Source organism: Tupaia chinensis, unplaced genomic scaffold (assembly GCF_000334495.1).
Source record: "Tupaia chinensis unplaced genomic scaffold, TupChi_1.0 Scaffold000196_1, whole genome shotgun sequence".
NCBI classification, from domain to species: Eukaryota; Metazoa; Chordata; class Mammalia; order Scandentia; family Tupaiidae; genus Tupaia; species Tupaia belangeri.
The window spans coordinates 2,398,781-2,422,303 of NW_006159671.1; the positions used below are offsets into that span (position 1 = coordinate 2,398,781).

General features: G+C 40.1%; 1 protein-coding gene and 1 pseudogene across 1 annotated transcript in view; one reads left to right on the forward strand and one right to left on the reverse strand.

Moving 5' to 3' along the window:
- ANO5 (anoctamin 5) overlaps positions 1 to 23,523 on the forward strand; it is an 82,389-nt gene that overhangs the window by 34,330 nt on the left and 24,536 nt on the right. The window contains exons 7-15 of the mRNA XM_006146902.2: positions 901 to 1,014; positions 2,544 to 2,659; positions 8,057 to 8,191; positions 8,475 to 8,580; positions 8,676 to 8,736; positions 13,176 to 13,327; positions 15,743 to 15,817; positions 17,012 to 17,234; positions 22,437 to 22,606. Coding sequence (XP_006146964.1) covers positions 901 to 1,014; positions 2,544 to 2,659; positions 8,057 to 8,191; positions 8,475 to 8,580; positions 8,676 to 8,736; positions 13,176 to 13,327; positions 15,743 to 15,817; positions 17,012 to 17,234; positions 22,437 to 22,606 — 1,152 coding nt within the window. The remainder of the gene's footprint in view (positions 1 to 900; positions 1,015 to 2,543; positions 2,660 to 8,056; positions 8,192 to 8,474; positions 8,581 to 8,675; positions 8,737 to 13,175; positions 13,328 to 15,742; positions 15,818 to 17,011; positions 17,235 to 22,436; positions 22,607 to 23,523) is intronic.
- On the reverse strand, positions 18,973 to 19,947 carry LOC102501210 (microtubule-associated protein RP/EB family member 1 pseudogene; annotated as a pseudogene).

Consider the following 23,523-nt stretch of genomic DNA (forward strand, 5'->3'; position numbering starts at 1 on the left):
CTGAACTGACAAAAGCATAAGGTCAGAGAACACTGAAGGCCAAATTACTGGGTTGTTGGAGAAGTCGTGACGCATTCTTACGTCACAACTTTGCCACTGACCCAACATATACAGGTGAAACAAATGACATAAAGGTATAAATGATTGCAAAGTGGTTGCAAAAGTACAATCTTGAGTTAATAAATTTAACTCAAGAAATTAGGTCAAGACCCTGAATTAATCATCAGAATAATTCATTGAGGATATACTCAAGGTAGCATGTGTCAGTTCCACTCCGTATTCCAGCCGAACTGGGAGCAGCAGAGACATTAGACCTCACCATGAAGCCTTGATGACAGTAGGAGTTCTGTCACAAGATATTTCCAGAGGGGCTTGGGACCAGAGAAGGAAAATAAATGATCATTCCTCAGACCCTGGGCCCCCAACAAAGGAATTAGGAACTCTCAGAACCAGATGCCAAAATACGTGAAAAAGCCGCCGCACAACCCCACACTCTGTCCTCCCCCATGTGACAAAGGGAAGAATCCAGAGCCAGTAGGTGTCATGATTAAAGTGCTGGATTCTCACATGGCTGATTGGTTCAAGTACCAAACCCAGTGGCTTGAAAATCCTGTCAGGCACATGTGCATACGTGCCCAAAATCCTGAGAGGAGAATGGAGGAGAGGGGATTGTGGCATGGCCATCCCCACTTAAGGGAGGGATGGGGGAGAGTGATTTCCTTATCTCTGTCTCTCCAGTGAGTGCATGAGCTCTGGGGGTGAATCAAACAACAGGAGCATTCCTTTTACAGTCAGTGCCTGTGTTTACTTTCAGGCTAAGTGGACATCATTAATTTGCCAATGAAAGCTGTAGAAAGCAAAATGTTCTGATGCGTGAGTTTCTCTGTTTTTATCTTGTAGGTATACTATATTCTCTCACGATGTCCTTTTGGCATAGAAGATGGGAAGAAAAGGTTTGGGATTGAACGACTGCTGAATTCTAATGCCTATTCATCTGCCTACCCACTCCATGATGTGAGTATAGGTTTGAGTTTGAAATACTGCTACTAGTGTTCATCTCCCACATTTAGAGGTTGCTGTGACAGGAGAGAGATGCTTCCCATTGTCCTCCCTTTTTAGTACAGATAACTGCATATTCTCTCATGATTGGAAAAGCCCCAGAGACTACCTGTTCTGAGAACTTGATTCCAAGCCGAGATCAGCAGGTTGAGTTTGTTACTTTTGATGTGTTTGCTGTGAGGCTGGATAAGAAGTGGCACTTTTCAATAGGATTGTCACTTCAGGTACATTTAACCTAAGCGTTCAAGAAACCAACCAACTTCCCTCCCCACACCCCTCTCCACATACACAATAGTTTTTCCCTCTAGAGCAAAATATCCTTAGGGGATTCTGGATTCTAAGTAATTCCATGGACATTTGGTAAAGTCAAAAGATCCAAAATAGGTTAATAAACACTGTGATGCTGTTTTTTGCCAATCCATCTTTACAAAAGGGCTCATTTCTTTTTTGGAAGATTTCTTATTTATTTGATTTTAATGCCATTCATTTATTTTTTCTTACTATGCTATGTCATAAAGCCAAGCTAATATTTACCAGAACTTTAAACTATATACTTAACCTTTTAGTGGAGTCATTTGTGTGCTCTGGAAATCCAGTGTTACTGCACTGTCACGGAGATAGTTGTAACGTACTGTTAATTTGGCTCCCCCCCCCCTTTCTTTTATTCTAAATGCAAGTGGACGTACTAGGTTTTACCTTAGGTACTTTACAGTATCATTTGACAAACTGCCACAGTTGGCTGTTTTCTTTGTCAGAGTTCACTAGGATTACCTACAGAAGGAAAAAGTTAGAATGTGATTGATAGAAAATCTTACTCCTGATCATACGAAGATTTCACATGACCTAAGTTTAAACTGCTAAGTGTTGGCTTCAGCAGTTAACTTTTCCCTGAAAATAGTAAAAAAGTATATTAAATAGCTACTGTGTAGCTAGTACCTTACTGGACTGTGGAGGATTATTAACAATGGAGGAAGATCTTATGCATGAAGCATTGACACTCCGTGTTAAGTTCTTGAGGAAATGCTATCGATGATGGCCAGAGAAGACAGGACAGGAAACTTCCATTCATGGCACTTTGACTTTGAATCAGTCACTTAACTTTGCTTGGGGTTTAATTTGCTCATCTATAAAAGTCGTAGCCTATTTCAAAGTTCTGATGAGTTAGATAAGCTATGGCTATTGTAATAGATCTGAATAGAGATAAAAGGGCCTTCCAGAGAGGAACAGCTTGAGAAAAGCCAAAGTATTGATCTTTAGCTTGTATTTTTACATAACTGGAAGTGACAATGTATTAAATAAATGGCTATTATGATAGTTTCTTAAAGATTTTAGTAAATAATTTGACATCAGTATGATATGAAATCTGAATCTCAAGTATAAAAGAACGCTAGCTTCGTTCACAAATCTTCTGTTAAAAGCATTCATTTACTTCACCCTTGCTTTTCGCTATGTCCTTCACGTACCGTCTTCTTGAATATCTGCAGGGCCAGTATTGGAGGCCATCAGAACCTCCCAACCCTCCCAATGCAAGGTATATACTTCATCAACATTGGGCTCGGTTTTCCTATTTTTATAAGGAGCAGCCTTTAGACTTGATTAAGTAAGTCTTGTTTTTTGTTTATAATCTATTAGACCAATTAAAACTTGGTGGTGTGATTTTTATTCACAGTGACATCATATTCTATTTGTTATTAACTATTGCATTCACTCTCTGTCACAATCTTTGGTATCCACACTATCAGCTTCTAATTCATTAGGGGGCACAAGGTGGTTGCTAAATCTATGGGAGACAGTAGAGATAGCCCAGTGGCTAAGAGGGCAGGCCTTGGCATTTTGCAAGGCTGAACTTTGAAAGTTATATAAACATGGTCATGTTACTTAACCACTATTTGGCTCATCTGTAAAGTGGAATAACAATTTTTCTTTCCATATGGGATCATTTGATAATTCAAGGAGGTTTTGTTTTTATTTTGTTTTGTTTTGTTTTGTTTATTTGTTTGTTTTTACCTAGGGGCTCGTACTTAGTGCTTAATACATATTAGTTTGGTTCTTTCCCAGGGTACAAGAATTTAGAAGATAGGACAAAGGTTGTGTATGGACATTTATTTAGGTGTTGATCTCAGAAAGCCATGAAGCCATTTTTCCTATGAGCACAATTTTTTAGACAGTTTCCTTAGTTAAGCAAGAAAATTGGCTACAGGTTCTTGCTTTGAACACAGCAATAACTACCTGCATACAGGTTGTTAGCGGACTCTGGCTATGATTTCAGTAGAACAGCCAGATGGCAGACCCCTGGCTAAAACAAGCAGTATTATTTTTTTTTTCCCACAGGGTACATGCACTTGTAGAAGAGGGAGGAAGGGAGATAGAAAGAGAGAGACAGTGAGAAGGAAAGTGAGAAATCCCCCACAGGAGAGATGACCACACTGCAGTCTCTTCTCCACTCTCCTCCTGAGGGGCGCCTGTGTACACAGACACACATTCCTGGCATAATTTTCAGGATGCCAGGTCTGAAAAAGGACTTGAACTGTGGTCAGCTGTGTGGGAATTCAGCACCTTAACCACTTTGCCACCTGCTGGCTCTGGCAGTGTTCTTCCTTTGATTACTGGTGCTTGATGAGTTCAACACTGTGCATGTCATGAAAATGATTTTAATGCATATTTAATTTCACATCTTAAGTGTCCAGAGTCCAGGGCCTTAGCCACTATGCCACCTGCTGGTCCTTCCTCTTTTTACTTTTCTATCTCATTTTCATTCTTTGGTCGGTTTTCTGTTTTTCTTACTATCTTTTGTTAGTTTTTACCTACTTCTTTCTTAAATACCTGGTAATTTTAGTATAATCTTCGATATGATATAACATGATTTGTCATTTTTATTTCTTTCTTTCTAGAATACAGTCAACTGTTTTTATTTTGTTTTGTTTGTTTTCTTTTTCCATATTTTTTTCTTAGTTCTTATGTGTCTGGTATTTTCTCATATCTACAAATGTTTATATGAGGGTATTTGATTCAGTTTGTAGTTTTTTATGCCAGTGTTTTTCAATGTTTAATTCTTTTGGAAGAGTTTTTATCACCTGAGATGATTTGTTGCACATTTTCTGTTTCTGTTTTGTGCGGCTTTATATGGTTGTGGTCTTCGTGTTTCAATTCATGGACAGAATTTCTAGCACTAGAGCGCCCTCTTCTGTTAGTTCTTTTCTCTGCGGTGCAGTTTATGGATGAGGATGGTCCTTGGCCTGTGCTTGCTTTTGTTTCTGTACGATTGTAACTGTGCTACCTGTCTTTTTTTCCTCTTTACTCTCACACCTCCAAGGAGTACTACTATTTATTTATCTATAAGTATGTGTGTGTGTATACATTAGTGCATCTATTTATATGCTTGTGTGTGTGTGTATGTGTATATATACACACACACACACACACACACACACACACACAATCTGTTTCCTCTTCCCTGGAAATACTACTTCTCTGGAGCTACCACTTCCAGAATTGCTCATGTTCAGATCACATGACTAGTGCTATGAATTATCATGTCCCAACATGTGTTCAGTATTCTTGCATAATAAAATATTTAATTTCACATCTTAAATGTTATTTCAATAATCTATACATTTTTACTATAATAAACATCTAAGATATATCTCTTGCTTTTTACACTCCTAAAATCTGGACTAGTTGTTATCCTATTCCTATTAAATTTCCTTATTCCAAACTTTGGTAAAATAATTTCTACACTTTCATGTAAATGTTCATCTGATTTGAGCAATTTCTCTTTTTGAGAGTATTTTTAATAACAAGTATAGGTCTAGAGTTCTAATAAGCTTTTTGTTTTTGAAATTTTCATAGAATAAGATTCTTGATGCTTCAAAGGGAAAAACAAGTAATCCTTTAAATATAAGGTTGTTGAATTCATTCTTTATGAATTCCTGAAAAAAGCTTAAACTAGGTCTAGAGCAGTAATACTGATGTTCTGCCTTATTAAGTTGATTCTATTATTTTTAAAACAGCACATGGAAATAGATGTGGTGACTAGCAAATTTCATAAAGTAAATTATTTTTATACTTTTCTTCCGAGTTTAATATTAAGCAGTATTATAGTAATCACTTGTTTGTTTTGTAAAACACTGGGACAAAGCAAGTTCATTCACCCTAAATGTGATGAACCAAGGAAGCTGTGGATAGCAGATTAACAAGGAAATGGGTAGCATCATAATTTGTTTATACTAATTAGGAAGGAATAAGACAAAATAATGCAAAAATGTTTGCTGTTATCAAAAAGAATAAAAGGGGACCAGCAGTTGGCGTAATGGCTATGTCGCTGGACTCCCACGTAGTCAACCGTGGTTCGCATCCCGGACCCGGTGGCTTGAAACTCATGCCAGGTGCGTGTGCGTGCATGCCCAAGATCCCGAGAGGAGAATGGAGGAAAGGGATTGTGGTGTGGCCATCCCCCCTGGGGGGTGATTTCTCGCTTTCTGTCTCTCTGTCTCTGTCTGGCGAGCGCACGTGCCCTATAGCAAAAACCTCTCAAAAAAATAAAAAGAATAAAAGAAGATAGTACAAAAGAAAAATGCTTGTTTAACTAAAAAAGAATTCTGAAAACTGAAGGATGGAAGTTTTGATAAAATTAATATTAAAGATGAGAAATAATAATACAGGTCTAGAATTCTTTTTTTAATTAATTTTGGGGGGGGAAGATTTTTGCTACAAGGTACCAAAAAGAAAGAGAGACAGGAAGTGAGAAATCTCCCCCTTGGGGGGATGGCCACGCCACAATCCCTTCTCCTCCATTCTCCTCTCAAGATCTTGGGCAGACACGCACATGCACCTGGCATGAGTTTAAGCCACCGGGTCCAGGATTCCAACCGCTGTTGACTACATGAGACTCCAGCGACATAGTCATCTGCCAACTGCTGGTCCCTAGGCCTAGAGTTCTAATGAAATAACATTTTCATTTTTAAATTTTTCATTGTAATAAGATTATTTTTTTTCCTTTTTATAATACCTACCCCTGGGAAATTAAGTTTCTAACCTTGATATTAAGCATTGCATTTTTTTAGTATGTATTCAAATTATAATTTATACTAAGTGCTTTCATAGAAATACATAACGTGGTAGTTAAATCTGTAAGAGATCACATCTTTCTGTGGAGGAAACTGGAAACTCTCACAGATTTGGTAAACTGGGCTCTACATAGGGGAAAATACATATTACAAAAAAATTACGCATAGATTTCACAATTTTGGGGGAGCCAATAGGTGATGTGGTGAATAAGGCACTGGATTCCCACATGGCCATCTGCAGTTCGAGTTCTGGACCCAACAGTGTTAAAATCACGCTGGCGGTGTGTATGTGCATACCCAAAATCCGAAGAGAAGAATGGAGAAGGGATTATAGCATGTCTATGTCCCTGGGGAGTAATTTATCACTTGCCGTCTCTCTGTCTGTCTCTGACTCTGTCTCTGACTCTCTCTGGCATGCACTTGCTCCTTATGGCAAAAGCCTAAAAGAAATTTCTTTCTTCCCCAAATTAAACTCAGATTTTAATTTTGTTTTTCCACGAACTCTTCACCCAGGGAGTGGAAATGAGTAAGAAAGAATATTTACCTGGTTACAAAAAATAAAAACAAAAAACACAGCAAAACCTCGTTTTCTGAGGCAGAGAAAGCTGTGTTACCTGGTTCCTGAAGGGGAATAACGTTAAAATAAAACAAAAAGCCCAAAACTTGTTTCTGGGACTTAGATATTTATTCCAAGTAATGCGATCACTTTCCTTTTTCTTTTTTTAAAGAATTATTCCCTTTATTTATTGCTGTTATTATTCAGTTTGATGAGAGAGAGAAAGAGAAAGAGAGAGAGAAAGAGAAAGCAGTCTACCAGGTCTGGGACTCGAACCACTATTAGCCATTTCGAAGTCCAGCGCCATGACCACTGCACCACCTGATGGCCCCAATGCTATCAGTTTTCAACTCTGTAATGAAAGAGTTGAATTCATACTTTATGGACTTATATTTTTTACTTCTTGATTTGCTACCAGTACTATAAGCTCTTGTCAGAATCTAAACTTGGAGGAAGGTGGAAATGTACCCCTTCAGTATGGTCAGATTACTTTTTTTAGTTTAGAGAATTGTGAAGCAAATGTCTATACATATTACGAATGTGGGTTTGTTTTGCTAATTGCCAGAAGTAGAAGTTATGTTGCATAATACCCTGCAGTGTATTTCAAAAACATATAAACCCTTTTAAAATGTAGAATTTCTTTGAATTATATTATTATTTAAAATTAAATTTTATTCAGTTGGCTTGCTGGTTATATGTATGTTCTTTTTTAATCTTTTTTTTTTTTTAAGAAGTCTTTGCCTTAGGGCACATGCACTTGCTGGAGAGAGAAAGAGACAGAGACAGTGACAGGAAAAGTGAGAAGTCACCCTCCAGGGGGAATGGCCACGCTGCAATTCCTTCTCCTTCATTTTCCTCCTAGGATCTTGGGCACTCATGCAGACATACCCAGTGTGAGTTTTGAGCAGCCAGGTCTGGGACTTGAACCCCAGTTGACAAGGCGAGAGTCCAGCAATGTAAATGCTATGCCATCTGTTGGCCCCTTTTTAATCTTTTTTTTTTTAAGAATTATTTAATTTATTATTTCTATTTTTTAATTTATTATAGGGCATGTGCATTCACCAGAGAGAGAGTGAGAAAGCAAGCTGCCAGGTCCAGGACTTGAACCGTGGTTGGCTATGTGGGAGTCCAATGCTTTACCACTCCATCTCCTGGCCCCTCTCTTTTAATATTTACACTAATTCTAATACTGTGCAATAAGCTCTGCCCTGTGTTTTATGAAGTGGAAACTGAAGTGGAGACAACTGAGTCATTTTACATGGCTGGAATGCCAATGAGCCCGAATTTGAAGACATGTTTGCCTAAATATAAAACCAAAGTTGTGTGGACAGTAACTTTCTTCGACATTTCATTCTATTTTTACTCTCTTTCACAGGGATTATTATGGAGAAAAAATTGGTATCTATTTTGTCTTCCTGGGATTTTACACAGAAATGCTGTTTGTTGCAGCTGTAGTCGGCCTGGCTTGTTTTATTTATGGCCTGTTATCCATGGAGAGCAGCACAGGCAGGTAGGCGCAGAAGGCTTGCTGGTTCCTTGCCATTTGCTGAGGAAGTTCCCTTACGGCAGCAGTAATTGGTATCTCTGAAAAAGACCTAACCGTAGCAGCTACCCCTCCCCTGGCACTATACGGAAAATCCGAAGAGTCTGTTCATCAAGGCCTGACTGGGCCATTGCAGAAATGGCTGCTTCCTGGCCCCTTCTGTTACCTGGGCAAAGCTGTATAAGCTGTTGCTCTAGCTTGAACTTTCAGCCAACCCACCTCGGTAATAACTGGGCTGTTCCCCCTGCAGCATTGAAACGTGTGACCCTAAGATTGGAGGTCAGATGATCATGTGCCCACTATGTGACCTAGTGTGTGATTTTTGGAGACTGAATAGTACATGTTTGGCTGCAAAGGTATGTATGCCTGTGTGTTGAAAAGACTTGGAATTTCCCTCAGTCTATTCATTTGATACTAAGTGGTCTTTGTGACCTTGTTGTTATTTTTACAGTTTTCCCACTTATTTGATAATGAGTCAACGGTGTTCTTTGCAATATTCATGGGAATTTGGGGTGAGTAAAGATTCTCATAAAATTTTTTTTTCTTTTTTTTATTTTTGGAGAGGTTTTTGCTATAGGGCTCAAACACTCATCAGAAAGAAAGAAAAAGAGAGACAGAAATCAAGAAATCACCCCCCAGGGGGAATGGCCACGCCGCAATCCCTTCTCCTCCGTTTTCCTCTTGGGATCTTGGGCACGCACGCACACATGCCCGGTGTGAGTTTAGGCCACCGGGGCCTGAACCCACGGTTGACTACATGGGAGTCCAGCGACATAACTATTATGCTAACTGCTGGTCCCCCCCAGAAAATTTTTTGACAAAAGTTTTAGAAATATATGTAGAATATACAAACTATTGCATAACCATGGTAACAAATTTGACTTTGAAAATTTATGATAGTTGTCCCTTTACACTGTAAACAAATATTAAAATGTTAGTGGTACCAAACTCTTGAACGTTTGTTCTCACAGTTAATAATGCATTTACTGCCTGCAGGAATAAAGAGACGACTAGAGCAAAAGTTCTTGCCTCGTGAAAGTCACAATATTGTATAAAATGAATAAAATAATGAATAAGTAAATGAGTGAAATAAATATAACCTGTCATGAGGAAAGAATGTTGCAGTCTACTTTGGGATGGAATCCAAAGCCCGCTTTCTTAGCCGTGCATTTTAAGTGCTGAGGGAGTGTGTAACAGTCTGGTTTGAGGATTAGCTTCCAATGGTTGTTCTCTGTGCTTTCAGTGTAATGTTTAGCTGAAGTTTCTGTTGACATCATTTCCTCTAGGACATCGTCATCCTTTTCTTCACAACTGCTCTTCTCAGTTATGTCAGTAAGTTCACCTCCCCCAAGCTGCTCCGACTATATAGACAGAGTCTCTTTATGGGAAGAGTATCAGCATTCTCACACTCAACGACTTCTGAAACTCCACTTGGATGTGATCTGAATTCCACATCCAGTCTTATCACCATTTATTTCTTTATTTCACTTTCGTGTTGGTTGGCTCATTTTCTATTCTGATTATGCATTTTTGTATATTATTATATGAATTTACCACAAGCATGCGAGAAGATAGCACAAGTACCTGCTTTTCTTTATGTGCATAAACTGAATAGCAGAGATAAGTAAACAATAATCAATAAACTTTAAAAATAGGCAATGTAATTAGTCAGTAATCATGATGCACACATATTTTGCTTATGTAATGATTTGTGGACTGAAAAGTCTAAAAAAAAAAAGAAAGAAAGCCATTATGGAATGGACTTACAATGAACTACTATTCAGCCTTTAAAAAGAAGAAAATCCAGGACTGGCAGTAGGTGTAATGGCTGTGTTGTTATACTCTCGTATAGTTGGCTATGGTTTGAGTCCCAGACCCGGTGGCTTAAACTCACACCGGGCATGTGTGCAAGTGTGCCCAAGATCCCGAGAGGAGAATGGAGGAGAAGGGATTGTAGTGTGGCCATCCCCTGGTGGTGGTGGTGGGGGATGATTTCTCACTTTCTGTCTCTCTGTCTTCTGTCTGTCTGGCACACATCCTACAGCAAAAACCTCTACAAAAAAGAAAAAAAATAATAATAGAAAAATCCAACAAACATGACAATGTGGACAGAACTTGAGGACACTATACTCAGTGAATAAACAGTTGCAGAAAGAGAAATACTGTCCAGCAGGTGGCATGCATGGTTAAGGTGCTGGACTCCCCACATGGCCAACTGCAGTTTGAGTCCTGCACCTGGTAGCTTGAAACTCATGCCGGAAACATGTGTGTGCATGCCCAAAATCCTGAGAAGAGATTATGATGTGGCCATCCTTTCTGGGGGTGATTTCTTGCTTTCTGTCTCTCTGTCTTTGTCTCTCTAGCAAGCGCACATGCCCTTTAGCTAAAATCTCTCCCCCCAAAAAGAGAGAGAGAGATACTACAGTATTCTACTACTATGAAATATCTAAGATAGTCAAATCCATGAAAGCAGAGTGGAATGCTGGTTGCCATGAGCTGGGAGTTTATAAAATAGCGAGTTACTAATCAGTGGGCAAACAGTTGCAGTAAGCAAGATAAATCAACTCTAGAGAGCTATACACCATTGTATCTATAGTCAGTACTGCACTGAATATCTAAAAATTTATTAAGAAAATAAATCTCATGGTAAGGGTTTTTACTGCAATAAAAGATATTTTGTTCATTTTAATAAGCGGAAGAACACATAAACACATGTATACATGAATGAATAAACAGACAAAAGACTAGCAATCAGGTGATGGATATATTGACCCTGGGAGGGATATACATTGGAAACAGAGCAGTTAGATGGCTATATGATTAAGAGTTTAAAAATGGTACAAATAGAATTCTTCCTTCCTTAGAATTACTTACCAGGTAGAAAGAGTGAGTCAGAAGAAACTTTTAAAAGTGAATCTTTTGGGACCAGCAGATAGCATAGTGGTTGGAGTACTGGACTCCCACATGGTCAACTACAGTTTGAGTCTCAGACCCAGCAGCTTGAAACTCAATGCCAGGCATGTGTGTGTGTGTGCATGTGTGTGTGTGTGCCCAAAATCCCAAGAGAAGAATGGCGAAGGGACTGCGACATTGCCATCCCCCCAGGGGGGTAATTTCTCACTTTTTCTTTTTCTGTCTCTTTGTAGTGCATGTGCCCTATAGCAGAAATCTTTCATAGACAATGTAATTATGATAATATTGATTATGGTAGTATTCTACTCCCAGATGTAGGCTCAATAGAAAGAAACGTATATTGGGGCCATCAGATAGTGTAATGGTTACATCACTGGACTCCAGCATGGCCAACCGCGGTTTGAGTCTTGGACCCCATGTCTTGAAACTCACACCAGGCACATGTGCATGTGTCCTCAAGATCCCAGGTGGAGAATGGAGGAGTAGGGACTGTAGCATTGGCCATCCCCACCGCAGGGCGGTGATTTCTCACTTTCCTTCTCACTGTCTCTGTCTCTCTCTCCAGCAAGTGCATAGGCCCTAAGACAAACACCTCTTAAAAAAAAAAAAAAAAGAAAGAAAGAAAAAAGGCATGCATAGGGCCACCAAAAATCAAGCACAAGAATATTTACCAAAGTACTGCTTCTAATAGCAACAATCTGGAAACTTCAAATGTTCATCAACCCAAGAATAGATTAATAAAATTATGGTTTAATCATACAATAGAATATTATCCAGCAAAGAAAATAAGGCATGTTTGGTACACCAAGCAACAAAGGTGAACCAAAAAGAATAAAGAAAGAGCTTGAAACACAAACTCTCAGTTGTATGGTACCTTTTATGCAAGGGCAGAGACCGGCAGAACTAGCCTGGTACTGCAATATGAGACAGTGGGTACTAGTTATTTTTGTCTTAGAAGAGTCCAAAGGGAAGTTTTTGGTATGCTGGTCACATATGTTTATTTTCACTAGTGCTGATTGCATGGGTATGTCTGTTTTGTGCAAATTGTCTGACTTATATGTACTTTTCTGTAAATATGTTATTCAATTGTAAATTGAAGTTTTAAACTTCCTGATGTTTCAAAATACAAAGTTTTAGCATATTTACAGAAAAATATATAAAACATAAGTGTTTCTTGTCATATATATTTAAACTTCAACTGTATATGTGTGTGTGTGTAAAGAGAGAGAGAAAGAAATTGTGCTGGGGAATAGCTCTTAGGTTTTCTCTTTTTCCTTAAATATCCTTCATAGGTTACAGTTTCCTAAGCCCAAAGAAGTGGTACAATGAGTCAAATGATTGCAGTAAGAGACACATGCAAAGGTTAAGTGTAAATATTACTTTAAATGATCTGAATGAAGACAGAGTAATATGCCTAAAATAAATTACTTGCCTGGACCACTGTCTGAAGTATTAACTTGAATTTTTATATAGGAGGTATTTCAGTGCAATTATACATTATTATGCCAAGCGTAACCATTGGTAACTTTATTTATCAAACAAAATAGTGACATGATACCTACCTGAAAAAAAAAATGAACCACTATGAAAAATGAACTATCATAAAAGTGATTAAAGAAAGAAATGGGGGACCAGCAAATGGCCAAATGGTTACATCACTGGACTCCCACATGGTCGACTGGTTTGAATCCCAGACCTGGTGGCTTAAAACTCAGGCGGGGTGTGTGTGGGTGTGACCCAAGATCCCAAGAGGAGAATGGAGGAGATGTGTGTGTGTGTGTGTGTGCCCAAAATCTCAAGAGGAGAATGGAGGAGAAAGGATTGCAGCATGACCATCCTTCCTGGGAGGGTGATTTGTTGCTGTCTTTCTGGCAAGCACACATACCCTGTAGCAAAAACTTCTCTAAAAAAAAAATAGAATGAAAGAAAAAAAGAAAGGGAAAAACAGTTATTTTCTTCTTACTGATAATTACTCATATTAATAACTTATTTCTCCATCACTTGGTCATGCTTGTCTTTATACATTTCTTGCCAACAGTCACATTATTTTTGGAGTTTTGGAAACAGCGAGAAGCCAGACTGGAGTACGAATGGGACATGGTGGACTTTGAAGAGGAACAGCAGCAGCTGCAGCTGAGGCCCGAGTTTGAAGCGATGTGTAAGCACAGGAAGAGGAACGTAGTGACAAAGGTAGGTCATGAAACCGTGACGTGGGTGGCCCAGCTCAAACAGCACACTACTGGCTGACCCTTTCAGAATGTGTATTTTAACTGGCCCTTAAGATATTCTCCAACATGTGAACCATATAAGCTTCATTATTTCATTCTAATGTGTACACTTATAGAATATATATTTCTAATATACATTCATACGGTCAGATATGTGTGTATGAACAATTTCAAACTTATACAAAGCAGACAGAAAAGTAGATTGAACTCATGGATGGGCCTGTCACCCAGCTGTCACCATCTTTAGTTTATGGACAATCTTGTTTTATTTATGTACCTACCCTTCTCTGCCTACTAGATTATTTTGAAGCAAATTCAAGGTGTCATAACATGAAATGTGTAGTTTTAATACTAACTTTTAAAAAGGAAAATGTGAAACAGTACGTATGTTGTGCGATTTAATGTAAACATTTAGACCTGAACGTAGTCCTAAGTTAATACGGAAGAATTAAAATAGTTGTATTAAGATAATGGGCATGTGGGTGGATTGTTTTATTAGATCAAGTTTTCTGCACATAGTCCTTTCAATGGATTGTAGTGAAAAGGTCATTGCATTGGTGTCTGAGGGAGACTTCTAGATTTTAAAATCCTTAACTGACTAATTTGCTATATTTCTTGATGGAGTCAGTTGACTTGTTTTTTTTTTTTTTTTTGGAGAGGTTTTTGCTGTAGGGCGTGTGTGCTTGCCAGAAAGACAGAAAGCAAGAAATCACCGCCCCCCAGGGGGGATGGCCATGCCGCAATCCTTTCTCCTCCATTCTTCTCTCGGGATCTTGGGCACGCACGCACACGCACCCAGCGTGTTTAAGACTCCAGGTCCGGGACTCGAACCACAGTCTACTACATGGGAGTCCAGCGACATAGCCATTACACTAACTGCTGGTTCCTAGTCAGTTGACTTCTTGATACCTCACATTCTTTCAAGTGCAAATGGAAGTCACTTTGCCTCCCAAGACAAAAATCCTGGCTATATATTCTTAGCACCCCTATTTTCCCATAACCTGTAATGACTGTGTTAGCTGCTGCTATTGAAAGGAGAACAGAATATGTCTTGGCCTGGTCTCCAGCAGAATTCCTCACTGCACTCAGGACATTCTTTTTGCAGAATAATGTTCAAACTTCTTTCCACAGTTCCAGTGTGCACCAAAGATACATTGAATTGTGTGGTAAAATGTCACAAAAATTTCAGTAGGTAAATAAAGGAGAAAAAGCATAACATCACAGAAAATATTGGGTCATTGGAAAAAGTCATGAAGTATTGTTTCTATGCAAAAATGCATCGTGACTTTTCTGACGACCTAATACATCAACAATTTGGGTAGCAGTTTGAAATTAAGAACATATTTTAAAAGATATTGACAAAAAAGTAACATGATTTTTCTTATCCATTTCTATTTCATGATATAAGAAAAGTAAACAAAAGCAGGCCTATTGGTTTTGCCAAGCATTAGCAGAAAAAAAAGTATTGAATATTTACATTTGAAACCAGTTGAAAAGCAAAACATTGATTCACGATGAATCATCCACTTCACCTTACTTTGTCTTAATGGTTTTGAAGTATCTGGAAGTTGTTTTTTTTTAACTTACTACGCTCCTTTGGTGTTTAAGTATAACCAGAATTCTCTCACATTTGAGTTTACATTGGAAACACACACATGCATAGATGCACACGTGTGCACATGCAACTGTGCATACATATGTACGGACAAACATACATAAGACATGGAGACGTGTACCTGATCACACATATGCACACATCCAGAAGTTCTGCAGAGCCCTTGAACAGCGTACTCTGCCCATTGACAATTCTGTTTACATTCAGTCCACCTGAAAATGAATAAAACATGAAATCATAGCTTCTAGAATTACATGATTTAGATTTCTGCTGATGCTATTTTTGACTGTATGGCAGTCTTTAAAACCTGAAGATAGAAAAGGCTGAGCCTCCACACTACACAAAACAGTTTTCCCTATACATATTAAGAACTCATGCAATTTATTATCATGTAGAGCAATTACAGAGCAGTACAATGCAATTCAATGTGATTAGTGTGAAACTGGAACATCATTCAAGCATGCCATTTAAGCAGCAACCAGTCCTCGGGTCTTTGTTTCCTGTCCAGCCACCTGGAAGACCACACTAATGCAGCACTCTGGAAATAGCATGTGTCCATTATGTGTCATATGTGGAAAATATCTCACCTAGGAGGCCGGAAGATTTCATTTTGAGGGAGGCTCGCTGTGAGGATATAGCCTTCCATGAGCTATTGGTGGCGTTATAAGGATATTTGCACTTTAACTGGGCTTTGGGTTACTGCTTGGAGGCCCAACTTCGAGGGCATATTTTAAATTTTTTGTGATTTCTTTAACATTACAGGAGATGGAGCCTCACATGCCTCTGTATGCTCGTGTTCCATGGTATCTTCTATCTGGAGCCACGGTGACATTTTGGGTGAGCATTTATTTGAAAGCCATTATCATTTCATGAAACCCTATTGGGGATCTCTGTCTCTCTCAAAAGAAATAATCTTCACAAATAATAGTAGCAGTTACAGACTAGTTCAGCTGTATCTGTTCATATATCCCATGTTTTTATCTTCAACATTTCTTGTTAAAGCTACCGATTTTCTATTTCCAGAGAGCTAGGAGGAATGTGTTCTCTTGAATGATATAAAATCCTTGAGATGTGATAGAATAAAAGGGGATGATGACCAATTCGGAACATTCCTTAAGAAACTTTCTGGACGATGGTTCCAGAAAGATCATTCTATTTGTAATTTCTAGTTCTCATTCAATTCGACTTACTTCCTCAAATTTTAGAATAAAATTCAGTAATCATTGATTAAAATCTTTATACTTGGGCAATATGGTCAGTGCACACAATTTTCACAAAATCTATATAAATATTTCAACTACTGAGCCTATCAGTCCACTAACAGCAGCACTTGTTTGAGGGGAAGTGAAATAGAATCTTTAAATATATTTTTCTTGGGAAAGTAAATAATCTCCATAACACACGTTCACCTACAATCTAGAGCATGGGTGGCAAACTTTTTCTTTTAATTGTTCAAATAAGCTAGGGGGCTTCACAAAGTTCACGGAAAAGGTGTATCTTGAGAAAAAAAAAATGGATTTCAAAATTCTTGTGCACCAAAATAAACTCATGCTTTAATTCCATTTTTCCGTGAACCCTTCAAAGTCCCCTTGTAGTTTAGGCTTTATAGTCTTAGAGTCTCTGGCACGCATTTGTTTCTATTTTTCTTCATAACTTCCAAAATTAAAAAAAAAAAACAAAAAAAAAAAACCCACATTCTTAGCTTAAAGGCCATATAAGAACAAACAAGGCCATGGATAGGTTTTGGCCTTCTGGCTCTGTCATTTGCCAAGCCTGCAAGAGGAGCCTAGAGAATAGGCAATACATGCTTTTGCATTAGACTTAACCTATTGCTACGGTCTCTCCATCGCTAACACGTCTACCTCGGCAGGGTTCATTTCCTCTCAGCTTTGGTAAGAGAGGCCGACCTAGCTTGCTCTGCACATGCTAAACTCAATATAGAACATGAAGAGAGTAGTGGGTGTTTCAGGTATGCATGCACCACAGGGAAACAGGTACCAGAGTGACCGATTCTTCCTCTCCCTCCTCCAGATGACTCTTGTCGTGGCCAGCATGGTATCTGTAATCGTCTACCGCCTGTCAGTCTTTGCTACGTTTGCTAGCTTCATGGAAACGGAAGCATCCTTAAAGCGTGTCAAAAGTTTCCTCACTCCCCAGATAACCACAGCACTCACAGGCTCGTGTCTGAATTTTATCATCATCTTGATCTTGAACTTCTTTTATGAAAAGATATCTGCCTGGATTACAAAGATGGGTAAGTTAGCTCAGCCGTCGCCGTGAGCCTGCGCACGTGTGCCCACCAGTGTTCCCATCCATTTAGACCCTCTCCCAAGGAGTTTATTTTCTTTCTTTCTTTCTTTCTTTTTTTTCTCTCTTGAAATACAGAATTTTTACCTAGGAACTGTTTAAAGTGGAAAAAATCCCTGTCAAGAAAGACCAGGTGGAAAATGGATTCTCAGTGAAACGTAATTTAGGGACAACAAAAGTCTAGAAGGCCACAAAAGAGAAATAGCACCACTGTCATTTGAACAATGGCTATTTACTTGCATATTTTGGCATTGTTAATCACTGAATCTGGGTTTCCTCTGAATTCCACACAAAGCATGCACTACACAGCAATTTTATCATAAAATACCTGCTCTCTCTATATATTTTAGGATAAGCTACCACCAGAAACAAGTAAATACAAATACATCCAGGAGCTGAACGATCTTAGTAGCTGGTAACACACATTCTCCCAAACTAAGGAACTGAACAGGCCAAGGGCAAAGCAGTTGAGGGAGAGTTAAGGAATGAAATATTTGAAATATTAATAATTAATTTAGACATTATACTTTATTTTCTGCAAAAGAAAATGAACATTTATTAACACACTAATGAGTTTTATCTCAAAGAGATTAGTGCACTGGCAAAGTATTCAGATAACAGTGGAGAGCTGTGGACAGCAGGTACCAGATACCCAAGTCTCGCACATCCCAAGGTAACAAGGGCCTTCACTGATCACCAGAAAGAATGTGCAGCATGATCACCACCAGCCGAACTTCCAGTTCTAAGCAGGAAACGTTAAGGAGCCAAAGAGGAGTTTCCATTGGGCCAGGGGAACAGAGAAGAGAAACCCATTAAATGTAAACTGAAGGGACAGTATAATGGGACAAAACCCCCATTCAAATCCCAGAGATATGGGCAAGTCCCTAAAAGTAGTTGCTAGATTAGAAATCTGGACTTACCTCACTTCCTTAGTAAACACAATATGTAGAAATTTCAGGGATAGTTGGAAAAATTGTCAGATACATGCTCAGTGAAAATCGAGCTCTTCAATTCAAGGCTGAAACACACCTGTTCGTCTAGGCAACAATGCCTCATGCTTTTCAGCAGGCTGCTATACTGGTCAATGACACCAAATGGCTTCACAGGGAAACTTAAAATTTTCTCTTTGGGCCAAAGCGCAGGCCTGAGAAGATTCCAGCGGTCCTGTAAGGCCTGCCACAGCAGCTTCCAGAGGTTCCCAGGTCTGGCTCCTCCTTCAAAGACTCAATGTCAAATACATAAAAACTCCTGTTATGTTATATTTCCCATTTTCAAATATGGAAGCATATTTTAAATACTCTTGAGGCATTTATTTATTAAAACGTTCTCTGCCAAAACTTCACATTAGTTTAAAATTCAATTCAGTCTTTACATTTCTCTACTGAGGTCACCACGTCAGCTAATTGCTTTAACCCCTTCTCCAGCCTCAGTGAGATCAGCATCCACATGGGAAACCCGTGGTCAGCCTCTGTTCTTCGGGTGAACCAGCTAGATGTTAATACTGCCCTAACTCAAACTTGGTGGAAAAGGAGTGAAAATTCCGCCAACTGCACTTTAAGAAGAGGTACTTTTTGCTTATGTAAAGAAACCAATGAGTCCTCAAAGAATAATAAAAGGGAGTATTTTACAGTTAAGCACATGGTTTGGAGTGAAGAATTCAGATGTGCCTCTGCTGGTCCAGGCTGTTAATACTCTTCTTGTTCCTCTTGTGGGCTCCCTTCTTCACTATCACAAAGCCTTCCTCTGTGGCACAGAGCATGTCTACGATCTGCTGTAACACAGGGTCATTTTCCCCCTCATTCTCCTGGCAGATCAATTCGATGTTCCTTGGCTTTCCAAAGTAGAAATCTCTCTCTTTCTCCAAGTCTTTGACAGTAAGTTTCAACACATTGACCTGCTGCATCAGTTCGGTTGCTTCATCCTCCCTGTTTCCCACACCAGGATTTTTTCACACCACCCCTGGGCCAGCCTTAGGAGGTGCAGTAGTTCTGTGTTGAAATGGGCCTCTGTGGGGCCGCACTGCTAGAGATGAGAGGTTTCTTCGGTTTATTCAGAGTTGGAGCAACAAGGCAGGGAGCCACTGCAGTCTCTTGACCTTGTCTGGCAGCTACAGAGTCATAGTCTTATCCATCATAGTTTGTATCAAACAGCTTCTTGAACCACTGAACAAATTCAAAATTGTCCTGAAACTTTCCTTTTACTAACTTATCCACAGGAATTATTTTGTCAACACCCATCCTCTTAAAACCTCTGCCTGTAAGTAGTTTGAAGTTCTGGATATATTCTTGTTCTAGCTTTGCTTGGAATTCCACTTCCAAGGCAATGGAGCCAGGGAACAGCATGTCCATAAACTGACAATAAGCTGCTCCTGAGCACGACTGGTCTTTGTCAGATTCAGCTGCAGAGATTCATTGACCCAGGCCAGCATGTCATGCCGACTTAGGTTATCACTGGTGACCAAGGTCGAGTACACGTTCACTGCCGTCTTTGGCTCTTGGAGGAATGGCGTCCACTGCCCTCGCAGGCTCCGGTTTCATCTTCCTCTTGTTCAAATTGCCCCAGGAGTTTATTTTCTCAGAGCATACCTTAAGGCAATTTGGCTGTGTGGGTGAAAGACAGCCATGTTCGTAAGAATCCCGTAGGGCCACCTTCAGGCCCATTGTAATGCATAAAGGAGGAACTGAACAAGAAGAATTAAGAGTAGATTATTTTTTAATATTCTTGTCTTAATTCTCTCTTGATTGGGTCTAGTCGAAGCCTAAGTAAAATCCTCACTGTACTCAAGATACGTTATTTTTATTTCATGTGGATGGTTCTTAGAAGATGTTCTTAGAAGATGCTTGGGAAAGCCATAATGAGGAAAAAATGAAAAGATCAGTTCCTCCTAAATAGATCTCAAATTTGATGAATTTGTTTTCAGTTGCTTTCTCTTAGAACCTGGATTTTTGTTGTTGATAAAAATAGTAAACTTTCTGGGAACCAGCAGTTAGCGTAATGGCTATGTTGCTGGACTCCCATGTAATCGATTGTGGTTCATGTCCCGGACCCGGTGGCTTAAACTCACGCCAGGCGCGTGTGCTTGCGTGCCCAAGATCTTGAGAGGAGAATGGAGGGAGAAGGGATTGCAGCATGACCATCCCCCCTGGGGGGTGATTTCTCGCTTTCTGTCTCTGTCTCTCTCTGTCTGTCTGGCGAGCACACGCACCCTATAGTGAAAAACCTCTCAAAAAAAAAAAAATAGTAAACTTTCTGGGCCTAGCAGGTAGTGTGGTGGCTAAGGGCGTTGGACTCCCACAGGGCTGACCGTGGTTCGAGTCTTGGACATAGTGGCTTGCTTTCTTTTTCCCTCTCTCTCTCCCTCACTCTGTCCCTCTCTGGTCAAATTAAAAGAAATAAATAAGATAAATAAAATACATATTAAGCGTTCTTTTATGAGAAGAAATAGCCATGAGAGGTGGTGAAGGGGGTGATAGGTGACGTGGAGGGACTCCTGGGGGGTAGCGCAGAGCACAGTTGCTCCTGGACTCCTCCCTGGCAAGCTGGAAATAAGGCCGCAGCCCCCTTGAGCAGTCAGCCTGCCATCTGAGTGCCCTCTTCAGAGACTGTGGCTTCTGCTGCGAGTCCGTGCACGGTGTCATGCCCAGGAAAATGAAAAGAGCTCATTATCCACTCAGCGCTGGCATGAGTGCTGGCAAGTAACTTTCATGTTATACTGTCTGCAGCTTGGTGTTCTCTTTCTCTCAGCTTTTCTTCCTTTCTCTGCTGGCAACAGTGAGAAAATCACAGCAAATAAACTGCTTTGAAAAGCACCTGAGGGGCCAGGCAGTGGTGGGGTGGTTAAGGTGGCTGCTTCGTACGTGGCTGACAGGAGGCTTGAGAAACAAGCCAGGCAGGTGTGCATGTGCAAAGGAGGGCGAAATGGGAGAGAAGCAACTCTGGCCTGACCGCGTCCCCCAGGGGTGCTTTCCCACTTTCCTTCTCCCTCTTTCCTGGTGAAAAGCCAGCCAGTGTCATGGTTGTTGGGGCATCTGGATCCCAAATGGCCAGTTGGACAGTTTGAGTCCCAGACCTGACACCTTAAGCAACACGCTGCTGGTTGTATGTCACACACGTGTGTGAGCGTGTGCACACACAGACACACACACCAAATCCCCACAGGAGGTAGAAATGGAGAAGGGATTGTGTAACCATTCCCTGTGGAGGGTGCTTTCTCAGTTGCTGTCTCTTTCTCCTGGGTGAGTGCATGTGCCCTTTGGAAAGCTAAAAACAAATCAAAACTCCTGAGAAGTCACAGCTTTCTTCAGTGAAAGTCACTAGACTCACATTAGAGATTCCGTAGGGATGCGAATAAATTTCACTAAAATGGTGGAATCATGTGTGTTTAGGATTCTCATTCTTGTTCCGGTGTTAATGCAAGGTCATGAATTTGGCCAGATCAGCTTGTGCTATTGGGAGAGCATCCACTCAGAAAAAATCATTCTCCTACTGTTCGTGCTATACTATGGTGTGAAGAGAATTTAATATTTTCCTATTTCTGGACTGTCTTAAATGCCAGAGCACGAGGAGAAGGAAAATGCGTATTATTGCTGGCCCTGTTTACCATCACCTTGTTCTCAAAATTGATAAAGCCAAGTAACCCTGGAGAGGAAAGCACAGCTCGGTGGGAAAAGATCCCTGTCCTTGACACGGGCTTTCTTTGCTTAAACTGGATTGAATACATGAGAGCAAGCGAGAGAGTGAGCTGACATATGTACTACATGAGAGCAAGCGAGAGAGTGAGCTGACATATGTACTACATGAGAGCAAGCGAGAGAGTGAGCTGACATATGTACAGAGTATCAGATTGTGTTGGAAACTGCAAGCCCCTTCAGTCTTAAATGAATTTGCATTCTACATTCTGGCTGTGTGACTGGCCCTTCGGAAGTCTCCCCCCATCCCCATGTAAGTGTAATAATGACTGCTTCCTGGCCTTCTCCTGTGGTTAGATTAATACGAAGGGCTTAGTAGAAAGCCTAACACAGATTCATTGTTAATATTGCTCTGCTGTGACCAAGAGAATATTCGACCAGATGTCCACTTGTCTCAAGGTGTACAAAATTCATGAAGACACAGGAAAATGCATTCAACTTTCTTGTCTTTTTACTTCCAGAAATCCCTCGAACTTACCAGGAATATGAGAGCAGTCTTACCTTGAAAATGTTCCTGTTTCAATTTGTAAATTACTACTCATCCTGCTTCTACGTAGCTTTCTTTAAAGGGAAGTTTGTGGGCTATCCTGGAAAATACACATACTTGTTTAATGTCTGGAGAAGTGAAGAGGTAAGAATTCTCTTGAGAGGTGAGGCACTTTTTTAAAAGAGAGAATTTTGTTATAGGGCACATGTGCTCGCCGGAGAGACAGGAAGTGAGAAATCACCCCCCGCCCCGGGGGAAGGGCCATGACTCAATCCCTTCTCCTCCATTCTCTCTGGATTTTGGCCATGCATGCACATGTATCCGTGAATTTTAAGCCACCAGATTCAGGACTCTAACCACGGTTGACTATGTGGGAGTCCAGTGTCATAGCCATTAAGCCATCTGCAGCCCTGAGAGGCGAAGCTTTAGTGCTTGGTGCTAAGCAACATCCATTCCAGGTGATCCCGTTGTAAGAGAAGTCTAGACCCCGACTCGGTCCACAGGTGCCTCCGTCATCCAGTGGGCTGCCCAGTTCCTTCAAAGCAAGAAGTTACATTGTGCCTCTGATTTGGTAGTAAAATATAAACTGTGAAGTAGGAAGTTCCTTATTTCTGAAGGCTTCTTGTAAAGAATAAATTATTGCCTTTTAAAGGAAGGGTTAGAGAATTTTCTATGGGTTAGAAAATGAGACTAGAGCAATGATTTTCAAACTCAGCTGTATACCCAAATCATGTGGAGAATAGAGCAGCTCCCAGCTGTAACTCCAACATGAAAGATTCAGAATTTTCTTCTCTCTTCTTTCTTTCTTTCTTTCCTTTTCTTCTTCTTCTTCTTTTTTTTTTTTTAAGAGAAAGATTTTTACTATGGGGGGGTATGCACTAACTGGAGTGACAGAGAAAGCAAAAAGTGACCCCCAGGGGGATGGCTACACAGCAGTCTCCTCTCCATTCACCTCTCGGATTTGGAACAAGCATTCACATGCACCCTGCATGAGTTTGAAGTTGCCAGGTCCGGGACTCAAACTGCAGTCAACTACGTGGGAGTCCAGCGACATAACCATT